The sequence below is a fragment of the Mustela erminea genome, chromosome 3, assembly GCF_009829155.1.
Source record: "Mustela erminea isolate mMusErm1 chromosome 3, mMusErm1.Pri, whole genome shotgun sequence".
Taxonomy (NCBI): Eukaryota; Metazoa; Chordata; class Mammalia; order Carnivora; family Mustelidae; genus Mustela; species Mustela erminea.
In genome coordinates, this window is record NC_045616.1 from 9,492,376 (window position 1) to 9,512,599 (window position 20,224).

At 39.0% G+C, this 20,224-nt stretch overlaps 1 protein-coding gene across 1 annotated transcript; it reads left to right on the plus strand.

The window, feature by feature from the left end:
• The first annotated feature begins 2,343 nt into the window (after positions 1 to 2,343).
• LOC116585800 (olfactory receptor-like protein OLF3) lies at positions 2,344 to 17,772 on the plus strand. The gene is made up of 4 exons (XM_032335044.1): positions 2,344 to 2,493; positions 9,553 to 9,921; positions 16,454 to 16,634; positions 17,639 to 17,772. Exons 1-4 carry the CDS (start codon positions 2,344 to 2,346, stop codon positions 17,770 to 17,772), a joined length of 834 nt encoding a protein of 277 aa, XP_032190935.1.
• The last annotated feature ends 2,452 nt before the right edge of the window (positions 17,773 to 20,224 follow it).

Below are 20,224 nucleotides of genomic sequence, written 5' to 3' on the forward strand. Positions count from 1 at the left end.
TCAACTCTACAACCTTTTGCCATTTTATTGGAGCATTTAGGTTGTTCATTTTGAGAATAATTATTGGAATATAAGTTTTTATTCACATCAGATTGCCTGTGAAATCCTCGTTTCTATAGATTGTCTCTGTAAATTTCTGATCTATGTCACTCTTGTGTTCTTTCTTCTTTTATAGAAGTCTCCTTAATATTTCTTGTAGTGCTTGCTTTGTAGTCACATACTCTTTAAGACCTTGCCAGTCTTGAAAGCTCTTTAACTCTCCATCCATTCTGAATGTCATCCTTGCTGGGTAAAGTATTCATGACTGCATGTTCTTCTCATTTAATGCCCTGAATATATTTTGCCAGACCTTCCTGGCTTGCTAGGTTTCTGTGTCCTGGTCTGACGTTATTCAGATAGCCCTTCCTCTGTATGTAAGGAATCTCTTTCCCTTAGCTGCCCTTAAGACCTCTTGTCTAACATTATGATTTGTGGATTTCCCAATTAAGTGTCTGGAGGCTTTTATATACTCGTTGATCTTGAGTTTGTCCTTTCTGCCTCTAGGACACAAATGCTTATTCCATTCTCCAGACAAGGGAAATTTTTATCTTAATTTGTTCAACCATATCTTCTAGTCTTCTGTCTCTCTCTATCCCTTCAGGGATCCCAATAACTCTGATATTGGAATGTTTCAGCATCATTTATTTCCATAATTCTGTTTTCATGGTTTTTAAGATGTTTGCTCCTTGTTTCCTCCTGATCATTTTTCTCTATCATTTTGTCCTTTATATCATTAATTCTGTATTCTATCTCGCTTACTCTAGCTGTCAGAGTATTTAGATTAGACTGGATGCCATTGATAGCATTTTTTAGTGTTGCCATATCAGTCCTCACTTCCGCTCTTAGAGTTTCTATGTTGCCACTAATGAATGGTCTTCTCCAACCTAGCCATTACCTGGATAATTATTACCCTGAATTCCCTTTCTGACATACTGTTTATTTCCATATCCAATAGTTCTGTGGGAGAAGGCAAAGTCTCTGAATTTTTCCTCTGTTTGGTGTTCATATTCCTCATCATTTTGGTGAGACGTGGTTGAGGGGATAAATAGCTAAATGTATCAACCACCATCCAGGCAAGGTGAACCCTAGAATGTTTTGGAGCAATCAGATGTCACCACTATAGAGGAAAAAAAAAAAGAAAGAAAGAAAAAAGATAGAAAAAAAATGGAAACTGAGCCAAAATTAGCCCCCAAATTAGGATTTATGTTACATAAACAGAAATGAACAAACAGGAATAGCAACAAAACTAAAAGACAAAGAAAAAAAAAAGAAAAACACAGCCAAAATTAACCACACGAGTAAGATTTTTATAGTACAAAAACAAAACAAATACATAGAAACACTAACAGAAGATGATGGGAAGGTAACCCTCGATGTGGGTGAGGCAGGATATTTCAGTTCTTCCTGGGTGTATCTAGTTATCTTTTTAAAGGAATCAACTTTCCAGATATACAGCAAAATCAAAATGGTTTATATATAGCGGTAGTAATGAATAGGGAAAAAAGGATTACTTTGAAGCTTACATCTGTATGTATTACAAATAGAAAAGAAAAGGAAACAGGTGTATGTATAAAAATATTTCAAGTTAAAAAGTTATTATGAATATGGTGTATTAAGCCTCTAAATGTAATGATAAGTAGGTTAAAGAATTAAAAGAACAAGAATCATGAGAATGAAGCAAAAAAAAAGATATAAGGAGAAGTCATATCTATGAAATATACAGGTTTTTTATAGCTTTATGGGGACCCTGTGGTGGTTTCCCTTCTGTTCTTTCAACTTGTCTTCCAGGGGAGGGTCCTGCTATATTGTTTTTCAGTCAGTCCTGCTTGGGCTGAGTCACCCTGCCTCCTATCAAGGGCCTTGGCTCTGTGGAAACTGGTTTTTCAGGCTTTTGTTCTCTGGAGGTTTTGTCCCTAGGTGAATTTTTGCAGCTTTTCAGAGGTTTAGTGGAAAGTAAACTATACTTACCTGGACCTCAGTCTTAGAGAGAAGCCTCAGTCTGCTCCCCTCTGGGTGGTCCATAACACACAGACTCCCCCTCTGCAAAATCAGCTGAACACCAAAACCTTCCACAGGTGGTGCACACCCCCAGCCACTATCTCAGTGGTTGCTCAAGCACCTCGCTTTTCTCTGCACCTCCATGCCACTAAAACCGTGAGTGATATTTATTCAGGTGAGTCCAAACCCAGGTGACTTCCATTGCTGGACTGCTGTATGGGGTCCAAACCAAAGCTGGGCATGCTCACACCTGGCAAAAGTGCAGGTCGCAGAAGGCTGTGGCCCAAGGGACCCCAAGTAGAGACCATGCCGCGTTTTCTCAGGTGCCGGTTTGGTGGCCATTTGAGGAAGGTTGTGGACCTAGAGACCCCTGGCCAATTTCCGCACCAAGATCTCTCAGGTGCAGGTGGTTGTGTACCCAGCCCAAGTGGTGGTGCAAGCAGCAGAAAGCCAGAGGTTCAGGGACCATAGACGGGAGGCCTTTCCAGGCTCTTGCATGAGTGGTCACATGTAGAAACCATCCTGAGACCTTAGGATTAGGCCCATGCCCATGACAGCCTGATTCCATCAGTTGCCCCATAAAATCGTTGGCTCTTTTTGAGTGCTTTTAACTAGTCTCTAAGTTAATGCTGGTCCCCAGTCAGAGGGCACTTTTATATTTGGTTATTACTTCCCAATGGGTCACTTCTGGTGCTCCCTCCCCCTTCTGTTTGTCTTCTGATATCAGTCTAAACATTCACACTCTGCTTTACCTCTCCAACATATCTTCTGCCCCCATAGAGTTCCAAAAGTGTATAATATTAAATCTCAGGCTGATTTCACGGGTGTTCAGAGTGTTTTGGTAGATATTTAGCTCATTTTAGGGAACTGGTTGAAACAGAGTCTCCTACTTTCTTGCCATTTTGCCCTCCTCCAATACCTATTCTTTTTAAACTTCTCCAGAAATTAAAAAGTGAAGGAAACTTCCAAACTCCTAAAAGGACAGAATTACCTAGATTTTAAAACCAGACAAACAGTCCAGTAAAAAAGAGAATTATAGGCCAATATTCCTAATGCACAATGGGTAAAAAAAAAAAAATACTCAATGAAATACCAGCAAATTGAATTCAAAAGTATGGTAAAAAATTATTCACCACCATCAAGTGGGATTTACTCATGGGTTGTAGGTGTAGTTTAATATTTGCAAATCAATCCATGTGATAGACTATAATATAATAATATTTTTATGATCCTTTCAATAGATTTGTGAAAAAGCATTTAACAAAATAAAGCATATATTATTGATAAAAAGAAACCTCAATAAATTAGGGATAGATTGAACATATATCAACATCAGTTACTGACAGTTAATATCATCCTCAATGGGGAAAAACTAAAGGTGTTCCCCTATGATCAGGAACATGACAGGAATGTCCACTTTAACCATTACTATTTAACATAATACAGAAAGTCCTAGCCTCAGCAACCAGACTAAAAAAAGAAGTAAAATGCATCAAAATCAACAAGGAAGAAGTCAATATTTTACTTTTTGCAGACAACAAAATACTCTATGTACAAAACCCAGAAACTTTACACACACAAAATACATCTGGAAGCAATTCATGCATTCAGTGAAGTCAAACAATATAAAAATCAATGTACACAAATCTGTTGCATTTATATACACTAATAATGAAGCAGTATAACAATAAATCCAGTAATGAATCCCACTTGAAGTTGCACCAAAAAAATAAAATACACAGTAATAAACCTAACTGAAAAGGTCAGAGGTAAAGTTGTCAACCTGTGGAAAGAACCAAGAAGTCCTTCAATGGATGAATGGATAAAGAAGATATGGTCCATATATACTATAGAGTATTATGCATCCATGATAAAGGATGAATATCCAACTTTTGTATCAACATGGACAGAACTGGAAGAGATTATACTAAATGAAATAAGTCAGGCAGAGAGAGTCAATTATCATATGATTTTTCTTATTTGTGGAGCATAAGGAGTAACATGGAAGACATGGGAAGATGGAGAAGAGAAGTGACTTGAAGGAAAGTGGAGGGGGGAGATGAACCATGAGAGACTGGACTCTGAGAAACAAACTGAGGGTGTTGGAGTGGAGCGGGGTGGGAAGTTGGGTGAGCCCTGATGGTGGGTATTATGGAGGGCACATATTGCACGAAGCACTGGTGTGGTGCATGAACAATGAATTCTGTAACACTGAAAAGAAATTTTTAAAAATAAATAAAAATTTTGAAAAGGAAAAAAAAAGGTAAAAAATCTGTGCTCAGAAAACTATAGAACATTTATGAAAGAAATTAAAGAGTACATAGAGGTGGAAAAGAATTTCATGCTCATGGATTGGAAGACCATTGTTAAAATGCTTATACTATAAAAAACAGTCTAGGGGTGCCTGGGTGGCTCAGTGGGTTAAAGCCTCTGCCTTCAGCTCAGGTCATGATCTCAAGGTCCTGGGATCGAGCCCCACATCAGGATCTCTGCTCAGTGGGGAACCTGCTTCCTCCTCTCTCTCTGCCTGCCTCTCTGCCTACTTGTGGTCTCTGTCTGTCAAATAAATAAATAAATTCTAAAAAAAAATTTCCTCCCTGTATGTATATAAAGGTTCTCAAATAAATTCATATATATATATATATATACATATATATATATATATATGTATATATATATATATATGCACACGCATATAACCGGACATTACTTAGCCATCAAAAAGAATGAAATATTGTCATTTACAGCAATTTGGATTGGTCTGGAGTGAATTATACTAGGTGAAATAATTTTATCAAAGAAAGAGAAATACCACATGATTTCACTCGCATGTGAAATTTAAGAAAGAAATCAGATTAATATATGTGAAGGGGTTCAAAGGAAAGAAGGAAACAAATCATAAGCATCTCTTAATGATAGAAAAAAAAACAGAGGGTTAATGGAGATAGTTGGTGGGGCATGGACTAGATGGATGACACACATTGAAGAGGGCACTATTTTTTGATGAGCACTGGGTGTTTTATATATGTGATGAATCACTGAACTCTACTCCTGAAATCAATATTGACTATGTGTTAATGAACAAAATTTATATTAAAAATAATATAAACTAAATCTTATCAGAGGGAAGGTGGATGGTGAAATAAGTGAAGATGATTAAGAATACACATAAGGGGCACTGAATAACGATGTATAGAATTACTGAATCACTGCATTGTGTAGCTGAGACTAATATCATACCACTGTATGCTAAATATACTGGAAGTAGAATTGAAAACTAAACTAAACATAGAAATAAAGAAGCAAGAAAAATCTCAGATGAACACCTTATCTTATACCCAAAACAGATAGAAAAAGGAGAAATAACAAAACCCAAATCTGCAGAGGGAAAGAAATAGCAAAGATTTGAGTAGAAATTAATGATGTAAGTACTAAAAAAAACAACACCCCCCCAAAAAAAACCCCACAAACAAGCAAACAAACAAAACAATACAACAGGCTGAGTTGATTAAGTATTTGACTCTTGGCTTCAGTACAAGTCATGATCTCACAGGTCATGAGATCCATCCCTGTGTTGGGCCCCCTGCTCTGCCCGGAGACTACCTTAAGAGCCTCTTCCTCCCCTCCTCCCCACCACTCTCTTTTTGTCTCTCAAATAAATAAATACATATATCTTAACACACACACACACACACACACACACACACACACACACACACGAATAGACCAATGAAACCAGGAATTTTTCTTTGAAAAAAATAAATTAACTGCTACCCTGTGTCACAGAAGAAGAAGGAGGAGAAGGAGGAGGAGAAGGAGAAGGAGAAGAAGAAGAAGAAGAAGAAGAAGAAGAAGAAGAAGAAGAAGGAGGAGGAGGAGGAGGAGGAGGAGGAGGAGGAGGAGGAGGAGGAGGAGGAGGAGAAGGAGGAGGAGGAGGAGGAGAAGGAGGAGGAGGAGGAGGAGGGGGAGGAGGAGGGGGAGGAGGAGGACGGGAAGAGGAAGAAGGAGAAAAAGGAGGAGGAGGAGAATGGGAAGAACGGGAAGAAGAATAAGAAGAATGGTAATAAGGAGGAGGGGAAGCAGGAGGAGAGGAAGAAGAGGAAGAAAGATGGGGTGGGGAGGAGGAAAAGGAATTGGAAGGGGTAGGGGATCAAGAGGAGGCGGAGAGAAAAATGACTCAAATAAGCAAAATCAGAAATGGGAGAGTATAAATAGCAATGATACCACAGAAATACAATCATAAGACAATTTTATGAGAACTATATGCCAACAAATTGGACTACAGGAAAGATGGATAAATAGAAAAACGGGTTAATTCCTAGACATATATACCCTAACATCACAGAAGCAGAAAGAAATAGAATATTTTAACAAACCAATTACTAGCAAGGGAATAGTATCAGTAATAAAAAATCTCCCAACAAAATTCTAGGACCAAAGTCTTCACAGGTGAATTCTACAAATCATGAAATGAAAAATTAATATGTATTTTCCTCAAACAATTCAAAAAAATGAAGAGGAAGTAAACGTCCAAATTTATTCAATGGGGCAAGCATTCACACCAACACCAAACTTTCTAAAGACACCACCAAAACAGAAAACTACAGGCCACTTTTTCTGATTAACATAGTTTTAAAAATCTTCAACAAAATATGAGTCCACCAAATTCAAACAATATTTTAAAAAAATGGTTAAAGAAAGAAACTGGGCACTTAACTTTACACCATACACAGAAAAAAATTCAAAACAGATTAAAGACCTAACTGTGAGACCTGAAACTATAAACTATAAATTCTCAAGGATACAGACAATAACTTCTTTGAAGTTTCAATTTTAGTTGAACTCAGGATGTTTGTTATTTCCCTTTTGATTTACTCCTTGACTTATTTGCCATTCAGGATTCTGGTGTTTTTCACAAAATTATGAATTTTAGCTTTATGTTTATTGTTCACTTTCAGTTTTACACCATCATAATTCAAAAACTTATATGGTATAATTTCAGTCTTCTTGAATTTATAAGAAATTTATTGTGGCCTAACATATGATATATCTGGGGGAATTTCATGTGTCCTTGATAAAAATGTTTATTTTTCTATTGTTGGATGAAATCCTCTGATATGTTTGTAGGTCTATCATGCTTAATATATAGTTCCAGTTCATTTTTATTGAGGAGGGGGACAGAGGGAAAGAGAGAAGCTCTGCCCAATACAGAGACTGACATGGGGCTCCACTCACAACCCTGAGATCATGATCTGAACCCAAATCAAGACTTTTACGAAGAATCATGAGTTTGGTTACACAACTAATTATTTTAAATTGTGATAATATTGTATATGAATTTGGAATATATGATTGATTAAAAATAAGTAGGTAAAAAAGCATAGTAAGATCTAATTTATGTTGATGTATACACCTTTTGCATTTGTATGTTATAAATAAATGCACAGGGAGTTGTAAAAAAATAAGTATAGGAAAAAATATGATATTTTCCCTAAGAGATAGAAAACAGCAGTGGAAATGAAAAAAAGAAATATAGGTTTCTCCATTATCTTATAGCTTAACTACTTTATATGGTGTAAGGAATGGTATCCTGCTTATGACAAATATTTTTATAAAATCAAAATAAGGAGGCATGTGATCACTGGATGTTATATGCAAATAGAGGTTATATGCAACTGATGAATCATTGAACCCTACATCCGAAACCAATGATATACCAAATGTTGGCTAATATAATTTAAATTAAAAAAAATAAAAAGTAAAATTAAAAAAAATTAAAGTAAGTAGAAAAATTTTTTAAAAAGCTAGTCACTTTTGTTCAGATATAAGGTTATAAATTAAATTCAATTTATTACCTAACAATGTAAAGTTTCACAAAAGTCTTTTAACAGCTTTGTTATTAATTAGGTATCATGGCAGGTAACCTTACTGAGTAATATATATAAATACACACACACACACACACACACACACACACACACACACACACACACACATATATCCAATGTGGACCTAATTCTTCACACTTCAAATTTCGTGTCTGTGATGACACCAAAAGATAGCATCAGAATTCATAGTTAATGCAGTTGATTAGCTCTCATTCTAATTAGTCAATTGTAAACATGCACAAAAATGCAAGACCCATGTAATTACTCTTTCAAACTGCTTGCCAGTGGAGAGAAAATTCATTCAGCAACACACTGGAAACCAGACCAATAGCAATGTTTAAAGAGGAATCTTTATGCTGTTGGACAAAATCTCAAGCCTTTCATCTTTTCTTCTTATGTGAGAATGTGTCCTTTATTCGTCTCATTTTTATTGTTAAGTTTCACAGTGTTTTAAAGAACTGACTCCCTCCTAAAATTAGGGAAATGATTTGTATTAGGTAAATGAATTTCTTGCACACTTCTATGCATCTACTAAAAGCTTCCCTGTGTTATTCCAGCTCTCCTGACATGTTTAAGCAAGTAGATTTACTTCACCTTCTTGCATTCCACCTTCCTTTAGGAAAATAAGGTATTTTAATTTTGATTAATTTAAAAATAGGCATTTTAATTTTGACTATTTTTTGCATAGTACATATGTGTCCTTATCAAAGGAAACTAACTAAATCATAATAAATAATGCACAAATACTTCTAGGATTTTATTGACTTTTAAAATAAAGTTCACATATTCTCTTCTTAAAGGCTTTATATGAATGTTAGTGATTGTATTGTAACCTTGATTACACTGAAGTTGTATATCATTCTCATATTGTATATGAGAATTCTCATATTGTTACAGGAAAAGATACAAAGAAAATTTTTAGTTCCACCCATCTCTTCCCTCTAATTTACCTATACTAAAGAGAAAGAAAATCTCCCAGTTATTCATACTGAGTCTTCAAACTATAAGAGAGACTTTCAACTATGAAAAACAAACTGAGTGTTGCTGGAGGGGAGGTGGGTGAGGAGAGAGGCCCAATGGGTGATGAGTATTGTTAGGATAAAAACTGGGCATTGTATGAAAGTGAAAAATTCCACTCCTGAAACTGATATGACACTATGTATTAACTAACTAGAATTTAAATAAAAACTTGAAACAGTAAAAAAAACTAATCTACCAACAAAACAATTCACATTGAACTAAAGCAAATTTCTGAGAATATTTAAACAAATTATTCTATTTTATTTGATATTCCCTGCTACTTTTTAATCTATTCCAGCAAAGTAAAATAAATATGTAACATAGTATTTGTCTATTTTATACATAAATTTACGGTATCACATGAAAAAATTATTCTAATCTACTTTAATGATAATCTTAACATGTTTTTCTACATGCATTGAAGAAATTGAAGTTTACAAGATATATTTCACCCCAACACTAACTTTGTAATCTATGAATAACAGAACCAATGAAGAAAGTCAGATTCTGAAGATTCAAGAAAATAAAAAAAAATAATCATGCCTGATAAATTAACCAATGTGACCATAATGACAAGATTTTTGCTCATGGATTCCCTGATGATCAGGTGCTAGAGAGACGTTATGTTTCATTCTTCTCCCTGGTTTACCTGGCCGCACTGGTGGCGAATCTCCTCATTATCACCCTCACAAACACTGACCAGCATCTCCAAACTCCCATGTACTTCTTCCTGAAAAATTTTTCTTTGATTGATATCTGTTACATCTCTGTCACTGTCCCCAAATATATCATAAACTCTCTGACCGACAGCCATTCCATCTCCTTTGTGGTATGTGCCTCACAGGTTTTCCTTGTTGTTTCCTTTGCTGGCACAGAGTTTGCCCTCCCTCTGGTGATGTCCTATGACTGCTATGCTGCCATCTGCTGTCCTCTGCACTATGAGGCCATCATGAATAGAGGTGCCTGTATGCAGATGGTGACAGCATCATGGTTCAGTGGGTTGGTCTATGGATCCATTCATGTTGCAGGCACATTTTATGTCCATTTCTGTGGGCCAAACATAGTGCATCAATTTTTCTGTGACATTCCATCATTGCTTACACTTGCTTGTTCTGGGGAGCAAATTATAGAATATGTGTTTATTATCGTCAGTTTTTGTTTTGTTTTTGTATGTTTTACTTTCATGGTTGCTTCCTATGTTTTTATTGTGTCCACTGTCCTAAGAATTCCTTCTCCACAAGGCAGATTTAGAAACTTTTCAACCTGCATTCCCCATCTAACAGTGGTAAGCATTTTCCTCTCTTCCATATATATTGCATATTTAGGTTTAAACTCAAAATCCCCATCATCGCTGAACGTCTTTATGTCTGTGCTATATTCCCTGTTACCTCCAAGACTGAATCCTGTCATTTACAGCCTGAGAAATAGAGATATGAAAGTGTCCCTTTGGAAATTTTTTGGTGAAAAAGTGACACTGAGTATATAGATATTCAAGATAGCAATGATTCTGATACCCACTAATTTGTAACAAACTATTGGTTTATACAATTAAGTTGATAATCACAAAAATATTTTCAAATAAAATTACAAATAATTTCACATTTTTTGTTTTTTAAAATTTTTGTTAAGTTGTTAGATATCTATTGTATCTTTGGTGCTGCTACACGGGATGTTATTTTTATAGGGCTAGGTGGGCCTGAATGTCAGTTTGTGTCTTGGCACTTTCCAAATGAATGGAAATGTTCCAGTTATTATATTCACATCAATAGGCCACTGGTATAATGTAATGTTTGTTTTAATCCTCACTGGAAAAGATTTTATAATAGATTCAAATTTTACATTTTTTATTATAATTCCAGATTGTGTTTTGTTTTTGTTTTTGTTTTTAATTTGGTCATGCAGTAGTTATTTAAAATGAGTAATTGATTCCAAATTTGCTATTTTTTTCACTTTTTTGTTTCTTTCTCTTCTTTTCTCTTTATTTTTTTCTTTCCTTCAATTTATTAATTTATTTTGAGAGTGACAGGCTGTGAGTAGGGAGTAGGACAGAGGGAGAGGGCAAGGGAGCATCCTGCTGAATGTGAAGCCTGATGGAGAGCTTAATCTCATGGTTCTGAGAATAAGACCTGAGCTGAAACCAAGAGTCAGTGCTGCACCAACTGAGCTACCCCAGCAACCCATTTTTTTCCTTTAATTTGCTTGTATTGGCAATAATATTTTAGAAGCTCATTTTAATTGATTTCTAAATTAATCCCACAATATTTAACTTATAAATATTCCAATTATAACAATCTTTAGTTTATATAGCATGGTTAGGTTATATAACATGGCAATCACATGGTGACATTTTAAAAAGTAATGAGATAAGTTTATGAAGGAGATCATTTTTATTATGAAATCCAAACAGGAAAAAAAAATTTATTCTCACATATCCAGGAACAGGATAACTAAGAGAAGACACCATATTTTATCCCTACACTTATTATTTGTAAATTTTGTTTCACAAAAACCTCGTGTAAAATTTAATTAATGTGCCAAGAAACTGAATGTAAATTTTAATTTGTTTTCTAAATTTTAATATGCTCTTTTAAATTTCTTTCTAAATTTATTTCTCTTTATTCTTACTTTTATCATTAAATTTATTTTTTTATTAATTTAAATGTACTTCTGGTTTACTTCTGTACATGAATACATTTTCATGGAAATCCACTTTCTTTTAAGTGATCTTGGCTTTTATTCCATTAACTTTCCCTTCACATTTTACCAATATCATCACATTCTTAAAATTCTTGCATCTGCCTTCTTTCTGACCATCTCATCTCCCTCATGTTTATTTTCCTTATCTCTTAAAAATTTTTGTTTCCAAGATTTAAAATCAATGATAGCGTAGTTTCTCTATCATTTGAGTGTTTAGACTTCTCTTTCAACTCATTAGTCCATAACCCTAATGTTTTTCTTTAATTTTGATGTTTCTGATAATTGGAAGTGATGTGATGCTAGTTCACTCTACTCTTGGAACAGTAACCTTAATGATGATAATGATGATGATGACATGCCTGAATATAGGTCTAAGTGCTTCAAGTGATTTCCCCCATTATTTACTTTGTCACTGAACAGAAGTTCTACAAGGTAGCTAGCATTGATTTTTATATGAATAACTGGAATAAATAAATGTTAAGAAATGGATCCTAAGTCAGTTAGCCAATAATTAACACTATAACCATTGAATCTTAACAAGGATGCTATTTTGTATTAACTAAAGAAATATATGGATATTAGTTTCACACCATTGAAAAGTTTTTGCAAGTTTATTTGAAATTTACATATAAATGTGAAACTATTATCTCAGCCCTGTAATAAATATCTAACTGTTCCCTTTTGTTGTCTTCTGCCATCTTGTGAGGCTCCCAGCCCCTCACAGGAGCTGGACCCCACGCGTTCTCAGGCACGCTGGCAGCTCAGGGACCAAGACCTTGTTTCTCCGCCACACTCTCTCTGGCTCAGTGCCATGAGAGGCTGTCATGGGTCTGGAGACTTAAACCTCTGTCCCTATCTGCCCCAATTCCCACAATTTCCCACCCCCTATGATCCTTTGCTCTTTTTGAGTGCTTTCAACCAGTATCCAAGTTAATGCTGGTCCCCAGATGCAGGGCACTCTCATATTAGGGGTATTACTTTCCAATCGGTTGCCTCTGGTGACTCTCTCCCCCTTTTGTTTATCTTCCGATATTAGTCTGACATTCTCACTCTGCTTTACCCGCTCACTGGCGTCTTCTACCCCTGTAGAGATTCAGACATGTATAATTCTGATCTCAGGTGACTTCATGGGTGATTGGAGTTCTTTGGTATGTAATCAGCTCACTTTAGGGTACAGTTGAAACGGTGCCTCCTCCTACTTCCCTGCCATCTTGTCTCCCCTGGAGACATGTCTTGGAAGAAGTTGCCATGGCTGATGTCAAAGAGGTTACCTCCTATGTTCTCCTCTAGTATTTTGATAGACTGTTGTCTTATATAGAGGTATTCCATCCATTTAAAGTTAGCTTTGTGTATGGTGTAAGAGAATGGTCTAGTGTCATTCCTCTATACATAGCTATCCAATTGTCCCAGCACCATTTTTTGAAGAGATGGTCTTTTTTCCATTGGGTATTTTTTTCTGCCATGTCATAGATGATTTGAACATAGAGTTGCAGGTCCATATCTGGACTCTCAACTCTGTTTCATTGGTCTATGTGTCTGTTTTTGTGCCAGTACCTTGCTGTCTCAGTGATCACAGCTTTATAGTAATGCTTGAACTCAGGTAACATGATTTGCCCACCATTGGTATTCTATTTGAATATTTCCTTAGTGATTCGGGTCTTTGATAGTTCCATACACATATTAGGATTGTTTGTTCCAGCACTTTGAAGAATGCCACTGAAATTTTGATTGGGAAGGCATTGAAAGTCTAGATTGCTCTGGACAGTGCAGACAATTTAACAATATTTATTCTTCTGATCCATGAGCATGGAAGTTTTTTTTCCAATTTGGGGTATTCTTCATTTTCTTTCATGAGTGTTCTGTAGTTCTTTGAGAACAGGCCCTCTACCTCTTTCATTAGGGTTATGCCAAGGTATATGATGGTTCTTGGCAAAGAAAACAAAAGCAAAAGTGAACTTTGGGACTTCATCAATATCAAAAGCTTCTGCCCAGCAATGGAAAGGGTCAAGAAAACAAGAAGAAAACCACAGAATGGGAGAAAATAGTCCCAAATGGTACTACAGAAAAAGGGCTGACTTCCAAGATCTATAGAGAAATCTGAAAACTCAACTTCCAAGAAACAGATTATCATATCAAAAAATGGGCAGACATCATGAAGAAACACTTCCCCAAAGAAGACCTACACATGGCTATGAAACACATAAAAAAAATGTTCATTGTCATTAGCCATCAAGGAAATTCAAATCAAAAGCACACTGAGTGCACCTGAGTGGCTCAGTGGGTTGAGCCTCTGACTTCAGCTCAGGTCATGATCACTGGGCCCTAGGATGGAGCCCCACATCGGACTTTCTGCTTGGTGGGGAGATTGCATCCCCCCCCACGGCCTTTCTCCCTGCCTACTTGTGATCTCTCTCTCTCCCTTTCTCTCTCTCTGTCAAATAAATAAATAAATAAAATCTTAAAAATTAAAAAAAAAATCAAAGTACTACCTTACACCAGTTAGAATGACCAATATCAACAGGACAGGAAACAAGGGTTGGAGGGGAAGTGGAGAAAGGGGAACCCTCTTACTCTGTTGCTAGGAATGGATGTTGGTGCTGCCACATTGGAAAACAGCATGAAGATTCCTCAAAAAATTAAAAGTAGAGCTACACTATGAGCCTGAAATTGCACTACTGGGTATTTACTCCAAAGATACAGATGCAGAGAAAAGAAGGGCCATCTGTAACTCAATGTTCATAGCAGAAATAGTGACAATTTCCCAACTATGTAAAGAGCCAAAATGCCCTTTAACAGATAAGTGGATAATAAAGATGGGGTCCATGTACACAATGAAATGTAACAGAACCATCAGAAAAGATGAATACCCAGCTTTTTTATGAAGATGGATGGGACTGGAGGATATTATGCTGAATGAAATAAGTCAAACAGAGAAAATCAATTATCATATTGTTTCACTTATTTATGGAGTATGGGGAATAACATGGAGGACATTATGAGAAGGAAAGGAAATACTAATTGTGGAAAATAAGAAGGGAATGGAACCATGAGAGACTGTGGACTCTGAGAAACAAAGTGCAGATTTTGGAAGTGTGGGGGCAGGGAGATGGGTGAGCCTTGGCTTGATTATTAAGGAGGGTATGACTTGAATGGAACACTGAGTGTGGTGCATAAGAAATGAATCTTGGAACACTGACAAAAATAAAATAAATTTAAGATGTTAAAAAAAGAAAAAGGAGAAGAAGGCAAAAAGGGAGAAGAAGAAGAAGAAGAAGAAGAAGAAGAAGAAGAAGAAGAAGAAGGAGGAGGAGGAGGAGGAGGAGGAGGAGGAGGAGGAGGAGGAGGAGGAGGAGGAGAAAAGAAGAAGAAAAGGAGTAAAATGGGATCAATCAGTGTGTTCCATCTGAGGAATGGTGGAGGAAATGATCAATAAAAGAGAAGAATGGATCCAGAAGTAGACCTATGCCTGTATGACTTACTGATTGCTGACAATGGTAAATAACCCACATAAGGAGAAGAACAGTTGTTTTAAGAAAATTTATCAGAGCTATTAGACACCCACTGGCATATAATCAAAAGCAAGGCAATCCAAAATACCTGCACCTAACCTCCACCCTTATACAAGAGTGAACTCCAGTTTATGACATCACTGAATTACAAGAAAGCATAAAATTATAAAACCATTAAAAGGGATGCTCAGGAGAATATCCTCAGGATCTAGGGATTTGGAGGTTCTACATCATAGCACTAAAAGCACACTGCATAAAACAAAACATTTGATAACCAGGACTTTATCAATATCAAAAACTTTTATGCTACTAAGAACTTTGTTCCTATTAGGGTCACAAAAGTACAAGTTATACACTAGGTGAACATATTGGCAAACCACATATTCAAAAAAGAATTTCTGTGGAGTGCATGTAAAGAACTCTCAGTATTTAATAGGAAAAAAAAAACAAGCTATCTAAACATAAAATGGACAGAAATATATGGACAGACATTACATTGAAAAGAACATGCAGATATCACATAAAGCATAAAGAAAAAAAAATGTTGGACCTCTGTAGCCATGAGGAAAATGCAACTGAAAACCTGACGGACTTATCAGAACTACCTACCTTTTGGGATAGCTGGGTAATATAAAACACAGTAAAAATATCAAATGTTGGAAAGAGCCAGATCTGCTACATTGAAGGTGGAAAGGTCAATGGAGGAGCCATTCTGGTAAGACCATGTGATTGGTTCTAAAGAAACAAAACCTAAACCATGTAACCCAGCAAGCACTTTCCTAAACTCAGAGAATGAAAATTTGAGATGCCATGAAACACAGTGCACAATTTTCCACTTCAGATTCATTTGTAACTGCTGAAACGAATGGAAGCAGCCAAAATGTGTGAAGATTGCCTCTGTGAAGAGACCTTCTGAAATACTGTGGCTTCTGGGAATCTAGAAATCTACCTCTCTACCTCCCCGTTCCTATCTGTAGTAGTGCTCTACGTGTCAGCACACCGCTAAGTCTAGTAGTCCCACCCTGGCTCACTGGAGGTGGAAATGTCCCTAAAGGCCCAGAACCTTAAGGTGTGGTTGTCAAACAAGAGTGAAGTAGGCAGGATGGGTCTGGTGCTGGTCTGTGACTTGGCAGATGCTGTCCTGCCATGCCCTATAGCCCAAAGAGGCAGTGAAGGCTGGATATGGGACAGAGTCATCTCACGCACTACCTTCCCAAAGCTGATATTTTGCCTTTGGGGAGAAAACACTGGGAAAAGGACTCAACTCACAGTCTACCATCCTCTCTTCCCTCCATCCTCTAGACTGCATCTGTTACTGCCCTTGCAGATTCCCTCTTCAAACCTGCCTTCTACTGCCTGCTGCTCACACAATCACCTCGTATGAAAGTTGCCCTCGTTTTCCATATGAAGGAAGAGGCACTGAAGAGGGGAGCAGCTCTGGAGTGCCAGCCCATCCAGGGGCCCGATGTTTGTGGAATGGTTGGTATGTTGAGCACTATCGGAGCAGCGAATCACAGGAATTTCTGAGGGCTAGCATCACATAAGCAACCCATACCCCCCTTACATTTAAGTGTCCTGGACTCTACCAGCCTCCACACAGGCTCCTGGAAGCAGCCCCCTCCAATTAGCCCAGAATCATCTGTCTTCTGGTTGCAAGTCTCCCACTTTCCAAGTTCCCTTGAAGTTCATTTCAATCCCCAGAGGAAACTTCCTCATGGTTCCCATCTGTGTATACCCAAGTGCTATGAGCACACTGTCATTAGTGAGCTCAGCCCAGGAGCAACAGCTCTAGGCACTTTCCCTACAATCTCAGTTGGAGTCAAATGTAGATGCCAGATTACTGGTATTTACACCCCACCTGCATTCCCACTCCACATCCCTGGAGCTAAGATGGAGCATAGCCCGATGGATTCAGCCAGGAATATCACCTTCTAACTCCATTCTGACCCCCAATGTCCAATTTATCAGAAGGTCAGCACTGACTCTTGCAGTGGCCCCATTCCTCATACCCAAGCAGACCCTACAGTCTCGAAGGTATACCTGTTCCCACCTCTGCCCCACTGCGCCTTACTCTGGGCAAAGCCCCATGCACCTGAAGCACCCAAAGTGAATCCCACATGTTCCCCCAATTCCTGCAGTGCCTCTTTGGTCAGAATGGAACCCACCAGCCTGGTCACCATTCTGCCTCTTGCTCTAACCCCAAACCTACTCACCCAGAAACAGGGCATCATCCCCCACCTCTGGAGTCACTCTACCCTTCCTGCCTGGTCGTGTCACATTTGTTCTTCCAAGGACTGTATCATAGAGGAATCTGTCCTGGACCAATCTGAAGCCATACATCAGGGGCCAACCTCCCACTTAGCAAAGATCTGACAAAAATGGTGTCTGCCAATGCTTTAGACAGAAATACCTGTGAACAAACACACAGGTTCTCTATTCCTTCCAATCTGGATGCTGCTGAACTTAGGTCCTCTACTTTGGTTCTAGAGTTCAGTATGTCTGAACATGTTGATGAGGACAGGCAGGTCATGCTCAATGTCAACTTTGCATACTTAATCGACATATCCTCAGAGCCATGGACAACCCCACCTCAGAAGAATGCAATGGATCATAAGGGATAATAGTGACTCTAAGACAGGCTGCCCTTTATAATCACACAGGGTTTGTTTTCTGTAAATCAGTTACTTAGAAATAATCAATTTTTATTTTAAATGGTTTATTTGCCTAATATTTAACTTCATAACATGCCATCAATTGGGAAGATTAACACCTATTTCCCAACTCCCCTTCAATGCCATAGGGGGTGGGTGCACAAACATTAACTCTTGGACACTGCGTGTAAGGCAGAAACATCTCGGACGACCTACATTTGAATGAAGAAACGTTCCACCTCATGGATCTGAGCCAGCCTCTCAGTGTACTCCTTCGCTTCTTGCTTTAAGGCCTGCACTTCTCCCTTGAGGATGGAACACTGCTCCTTCAACTGGAGGGTTTCTGCCAAGGACTCCACATAGTTCAGGGACTGGGTCTCCTGCACTACTTCCTCCCATTGTCCCTCTTCATTTCCTGTCATGAATTTAAGAACAAAGTATTCAAACCACTGGCCTGTTTTGCATTCTACAGCATGGTGTAGTTTTCTCATCAGGAGGAGACATCCCCACAAAATGAATAGATAGCAGGTAGAGATAGCAAGCCAAAAGGACCTTAGGCTGAAGGACATTGAAAGTGAGAAGAGACTCGAATGCTCCCTTCCCTGCATAGGTGAAAAGCATGCAGTCATAGATTTGGGGGTCAAGTTGGTGTGCCAGTATCTTCTTAGTCCCGTGCTGTCCTGGGATGGAGAGCTCATGGTTTGGAGGCTCCCAGGTCTCCATGGCTGCGTTGGACAAACTGGTGCAATGCTGAGCAGGTTTGAACATCTGATGCCTAATCTGATGCCAGCTAGAAAGCCTAGTGTTTGAGTGCCCTGAACTCTGGGGAGAAGGAAGGATCTGTGTCCATGGAAACATGCTGAACTTGCTGTCCTGGTGACTTCTTGGCCTAGTGAAGAGCTGTATTTTTGGTTTCCGGTCCAAGGGCACATGGTGAGCCTACTGTCCAGGTACCTGCTTGGCCTAGTACAGACCTGATTTTGTGGTTTCTATGTCCATGGCCCATGGTGAGCCAGCTGTGATGCTGCCTCCTTGTCTGGACACAGAGGTGGATTGTCCATCCCAGGTCGAAGGTCACCAGGCATATTGTCAACATGCCTCCTTATCCCATTAGACAGTGCAGTTGTTGTTCTCCAGGTCCAAGGACCCATGGGAAGCCTGTTTCCAAGATGGCCACTTGGCCAAGCCAGGAGCTGAGTTGCCGGTCTCCCAGTCCAGGGGCACACGGTGAGCCTCCTAGCCCTCCTAGCTTGTCCTAGCCCAGATATCATTTCTTGGGCTTAAAGTACAAAGGCACAAGTTTAGCCCACCATCAGAGTGCCTTCTTAAGCCACCAGAAAGCTCAGTTTTTGGTCTCCAGGTCCAAGGGCACTTGGTGAGCCAATTGTCAAGGTGCCCTCTTGGCCAGGCAGAGCTGAGCTGTTGGTCTCAGGGTTCTAGGGCATATGGTAAGCCACATGTCTAGAGGTCTGCTTGGTTTAGCCCAGAGCTCCTTTGTTGGTCTCCATGTCCACAAGCACATAGTGAGCCAGCTGTCCAGGTGCATGCTTGGACTAGTAGAGACCTAATGTGGTTTCCAGGTCCATGGGCCCATGATGAGCCAGCTGTGAAGGAGCCTGCTTGGTTTATCACAGATGTGCTTTGTTGGTCTCCAGGTCCAAGGGCACATGGTAGGCCCACTGTCATGGCACCTGCTTGGCCAAGCAATGAGATGAGTTGTTGGTTGCCAGGTCCGAGGGCACATGGTGAGCCTCAAGTCCAGTTGCCTCCTTGGCCTAGCTGAGAGCTCCTTTCCTGTGCTCAGTATCCAAGGGCCCATGGTGAGCCCACTCTCAAGGTGCCTGCTGAGCTTACCAGACAGCTCACTTGTTGGTCTCCAGGTCCATGGGCACATGGTGAGCCTGCTGTCAAGTTGCCTCTTTGGTCACACAAAGAGCTTATTTTTTGGTCTCAAGGACCAAGAACACATGTTGATCCCACTGTCAAGGAGCCTCCTCAGCCTATCAGACTGCTGAGTTGTGGCTCTCCAGGTCAATGGGCACATAGTGAGCCCACGGTCATGGTGCCTGCTTGACCAAGCAAAGAGCTGAGTTGTTGGGGTCCTGGGCCAGGTGTACATGGGAGGGTCACTGTCAAGGTGCCTACTTAGCTTATCAAACAGCTCAGCAGTTGGTCTTCTGGTCCAAGAGCACCTTGTGAGTGAGCTGTCCAGGTGCCTGCTTAGCCTAGGGGAGAGCTGAGTTTTTGTACACTGGGTACAAAGGCCCATGGTAATGCTTCTGTTGAGTTGAATCACTTTCCTGATACATTGCTGGGATGCAGGACTCATGGTTTCATGGCACTTGGCAAACCTGTTCTTGGGGCTTACTTGACTTGTCCTACATTGGACTGGTTAACTTGAGGTGTGGAGGCTCCTGGTCCA